Genomic DNA, 3,887 nt, shown 5'->3' with positions numbered 1-3,887 from the left:
GGAGTCATAGATCATGTTGGCAACAATTATCTGACTAATTTTATTGATTTTGTAACATTTGTTTCAAATATGACCAACTTCTTATCCAAAATCACCAGCACCGTATCAGGACCCACCAGCACAATGACAGGACCCACCAGCACAGTATCAGGACATGAATAAATTGAGAAAATGCTTAATTTTAATAAATTGCAATGTTTTTTCACAAAATTGTTTTGTCGTGTGGATTGCGGTATAGAAGGCGGACTCTATGAGCATTTTTGTTTTATTTTTTTAGTTCGAGATTTTCTGAAAATGAGCATTTTTGTGTTACGCTTACTGAAACAGTTTAGAGGGTCATTTTTTTAATGGTTTATATATGAACCCATAAGAAACGAAATTGAAAAATCTCAACTGTTTTCTTCCATTTTTTATGAGTGAAAACATCATTTTCGTCTTTGTTTACATTTTTTCGTTGATCACCAGCACCCGTCAGGACCGAATCACCAGCACAGTACGTTCTCTCGCAGGACAACCATACCCACCGTGTCTTCGTGCCTGTCAGCACATAAGGCCTCAACCAGTACTCGCCACATTTGCCTGTCTTTTGCCTTCTTCTCGATCTCCTTCCAGGTTTTCCCAAGGTCTTTCATCTCTGATTCTATCATTCTGCGCCAGGTCTCTTTTGGCCTCCCTCTTTTTCGTCTACCATCAGGTGTCCATCTCAAAGCAATCTTGGTGATATCCTCATTTCCTTTCCTCAATACGTGGCCAATCCAACGCCATCTCTTCCTTTTGATATCTGTTTCAATACAACACTGATTGGTTTTGTGGTACAGGTCTTTGTTGGAAATAGTATTGGGCCAGAATATCTTACAGATCTTCCTCAAACAGGTGTTATGGAATGAGGAAAGCTTTTTCATGTCTGATTGGATAATTCTCCAGCATTCTGCCCCATATAGAAGGACTGACTTCACATTGCTGGTGTATATTCTGATCTTTGTCTTCAGACTGATTGACCTTCTCTTCCATATAGGCTGTAGTTGGCAGAATGCATATCTGGCTTTGCTTATTCTGGCTCTTATATCTTTTGCTGTTCCATTGGTGTTACTTAGCATGCTTCCAAGATATGTAAAGTCCTCAACCTCTTCTATGATGTTATGTCCCAAGTACACTGGTTGAATTGTATTACTGCTGATGTTCATGAGCTTGGTCTTCTTCTCGTTAATAGTCAGGCCTATACTTTGTGCTGTTTCATTCAGTCTGGTGGTTTTGTTCTGCAGGTTGTTTCTGTTGCTGGAAAGTAGACAGATATCATCTGCAAAATCTAAATCCTCAAGAAAAGAATTCATGGTCCATCTGATGCCTGTGATTTCATTACCCAATGTTGTTCTCATACACCAATCTATTGTTGTAATGAATAAGATAGGAGAAATTACACACCCTTGTCGTACTTCAGATGTTACTTGGAACCATTCTGACTGTTGACCGTTATGTAATACACAGCATTCATAGTTGTTGTAGAAAGCTTGTATTTAGGTGATTATTTTAAAAGGTACACCATATGCCCTAAGGATGGCCCATAAGCAACTTCTTTTAATACTGTCAAAGGCTCTACGAAAGTCAATGAAATTTAGGACTAGTTTATTTTGCCACTCTATACTTTGCTCTATTATATTTCTGAGTGTAAAAATATGGTCGATACATCCTCTACCTGATCTAAACCCTGCCTGCTCTTTCCTCAGAATTTCATCTATAGCATCATCTATTCTGTTTAAAAGTTAAAAGTACTCTCAGTAGTATCTTGCTTGGTACTGACAGCAAAGTTATACCACGCCAGTTGTTGCAGTCACTTTGGTCTCCTTTCTTGAGTAGTTTGATTATAAGACCCTTTGCCCAATCATTTGGAATAGTGTCATGTGTCCTTAAATGTCTAAACAGTTCATGAAACATGGTTGTGCTTGTTTCTATGTCTGCTTTAAGCATTTCAGCTGTTATTGCATCTAAGCCAGGTGACTTCCCGTTCTTGAGTCGAAGTATTGCCTTCCTGATCTCATCCCTTGAAACTTCCCCAATATCGATGTCTAGTTCTATTCCAAACTGTTCTATAGCTGGAACATCTGCCTGGTGTTCTGCATTCAATGTTTCTTTGAAGTGTTCAGTCCACCTCTCCAGTTGTTGACTTTCTGAGGCTAGTATTTTACCATCCTTGGACTAACATGGAACACTGGAGCTCGTGTGCTTACCACTTAGTTTTTTATTGATTTTATAAACAGTGCTAAGTTCTCCTTTAGAAGCTGCTGTCTCTGTTTCTTTAGCAAGTGTCTCTAGGTATATTGCCTTATCTGCTTATGCTTTACGTTTTACTTCTTTGTCTTTGACTGAATATTCTTTCCTTATGGTAGTTTGGATTCGTTCTGATTTTGTGCTGTTCAATTTTGTCTTTATGTCTTTTCTCTGCTGAATGCTAGTCCATGTGTCATCACTTATCCATTTCTTCCTTTCACGTTGTCGGAGCCCTAGAGTGTTTCTTGATGTTTCTTTAAACTCAGTTTCAATCCTACTCCATCCCTGTTCTAAGCTTTCTACAGTACTTGGCTTGTTGTCTTGTAGGTTTTCTAACACTTGAAACCTGTTTTTTAGCTCGATCTTAAATTTCTTGAGAATTTCAGGTTGTTTTAATTTGACTGTATCAAATATTTACCTCTTGTTGGTTCTATTCTTTACTGCTTTTCTTAGCTTCAGTCTAATTTTACCACAAATCAAGTGATGGTCACTACCACAGTCTGCTCCTCTCATAGCTCTCACGTCACAAAGTGAGTTTTTCCATCTTCCGTTTATCATCAAATGATCTATCTGGTTTTTGTCACGACCATTTGGGGAGTTCCATGTGATTTTATGGATGTTTTTGTGTGGAAAAAGTGTACCTCCAATAACAAGGTCGTTATCTTCACAAAATCTACAAGTAGTTCTCCATTTTCGTTTATAGTGCCAAGTCCATGTTTGCCCATAACTCTTTCTCTATCTAAGTTATCATTTCCTACTTTAGCATTCATATCACCTAAGACTATAAGGATGTCATGTCGTGGTGTTTTGCAGGTTATACTTTGGGGTTTCTCATAAAAAGTTCTTTTTGTTTCATCATCTGCATCATTTGTTGGTGCATAACATTGTATCATTGTCATTTTGGCATATTTGGAATGGAATCTTGCAACAATAATTCTCTCATCTACTGGTGACCATTCAGTGAGTGCACCTTTAGCCTTTTTGTTCATGATAATAGCAACCCCTTGGTGATGTTTATTATCCTTTCTACCTGAGTATATAATCGTTTCACCTGTAGATGTTGTAACAGATCCACAGTCAGTCCACCTGCATTCGCTTACTCCAAGAATATCAATATTGTACGATTGCATCTCTTTAACTACCTGGGCAGTCTTTCCACATTCATACATGGTTCGTACGTTCCATGCTCCTATCTTTAGATGTTCTTTCGGCCCCAGAAGGTTGCTTTTCCTGTTGTTAGCTTCTAGAAAGCTTTTACTAACAACGTTCATGCTGTTGCCTTGACAACGTGCATCCACTGGTATACCGTTGCAATTGTTTATGTTTACTGGTCTGGTTTCCGTAACTAGAGTTTTTTTTATGAGACGAGATAGTTAGTCTTGTGCTCAACCCCCTTACCTGGAGGGCCAGTGGATTTGTAGTTGAGGTTCCATTCCCCTAGATCGAATGCCGGCCTAGGCTTACGAGCAAAGATCTACCCGGATTGGTATCAGAGTTGTCTCTCCTAGATGGATTGCCTTTATGGGCTATCAACCCCCATCTGACTGGCTATTTACCCATAGCTGGGACAAGGTTTATGAGTGCTAGGGCATGTCCACACGCCGATGGACCTACACACTGCA

The 3,887-nt window shown here is 39.1% G+C and overlaps 1 protein-coding gene across 1 annotated transcript; it reads right to left on the bottom strand.

Annotated features, from left to right (window-relative positions):
• Window positions 1-482: 482 nt before the first annotated feature.
• On the bottom strand, window positions 483-3,536 carry LOC139500191 (uncharacterized). Its single transcript, XM_071288930.1, has 3 exons — window positions 2,907-3,536; window positions 1,799-2,193; window positions 483-1,275 (listed from the first exon to the last, which is right to left on the bottom strand). The coding sequence occupies exons 1-3, from the start codon at window positions 3,534-3,536 to the stop codon at window positions 483-485; spliced, it is 1,818 nt and encodes a 605-aa protein (XP_071145031.1).
• Between the last annotated feature and the right edge of the window lie 351 nt (window positions 3,537-3,887).

Source organism: Mytilus edulis, chromosome 13 (assembly GCF_963676685.1).
Source record: "Mytilus edulis chromosome 13, xbMytEdul2.2, whole genome shotgun sequence".
Classification (NCBI taxonomy): Eukaryota; Metazoa; Mollusca; class Bivalvia; order Mytilida; family Mytilidae; genus Mytilus; species Mytilus edulis.
Note: the sequence above shows the minus strand (reverse complement) of the source record. Positions and strands in the feature narration are given on the sequence as shown.

Bases quoted from the DNA above. Each gene is read 5' to 3' on its own strand.
- LOC139500191 (XM_071288930.1), bottom strand. From the start codon at position 3,536: ATGAACGTTGTTAGTAAAAGCTTTCTAGAAGCTAACAACAGGAAAAGC. The intron at 2,194-2,906 runs GTACACTTTTTC...GTTCCATGTTAG, and splicing joins TAACGACCTTGTTATTGGAG to TCCAAGGATGGTAAAATACT. The intron at 1,276-1,798 runs GTCAGTACCAAG...TCTACTTTCCAG, and splicing joins TGGCGTGGTATAACTTTGCT to CAACAGAAACAACCTGCAGA.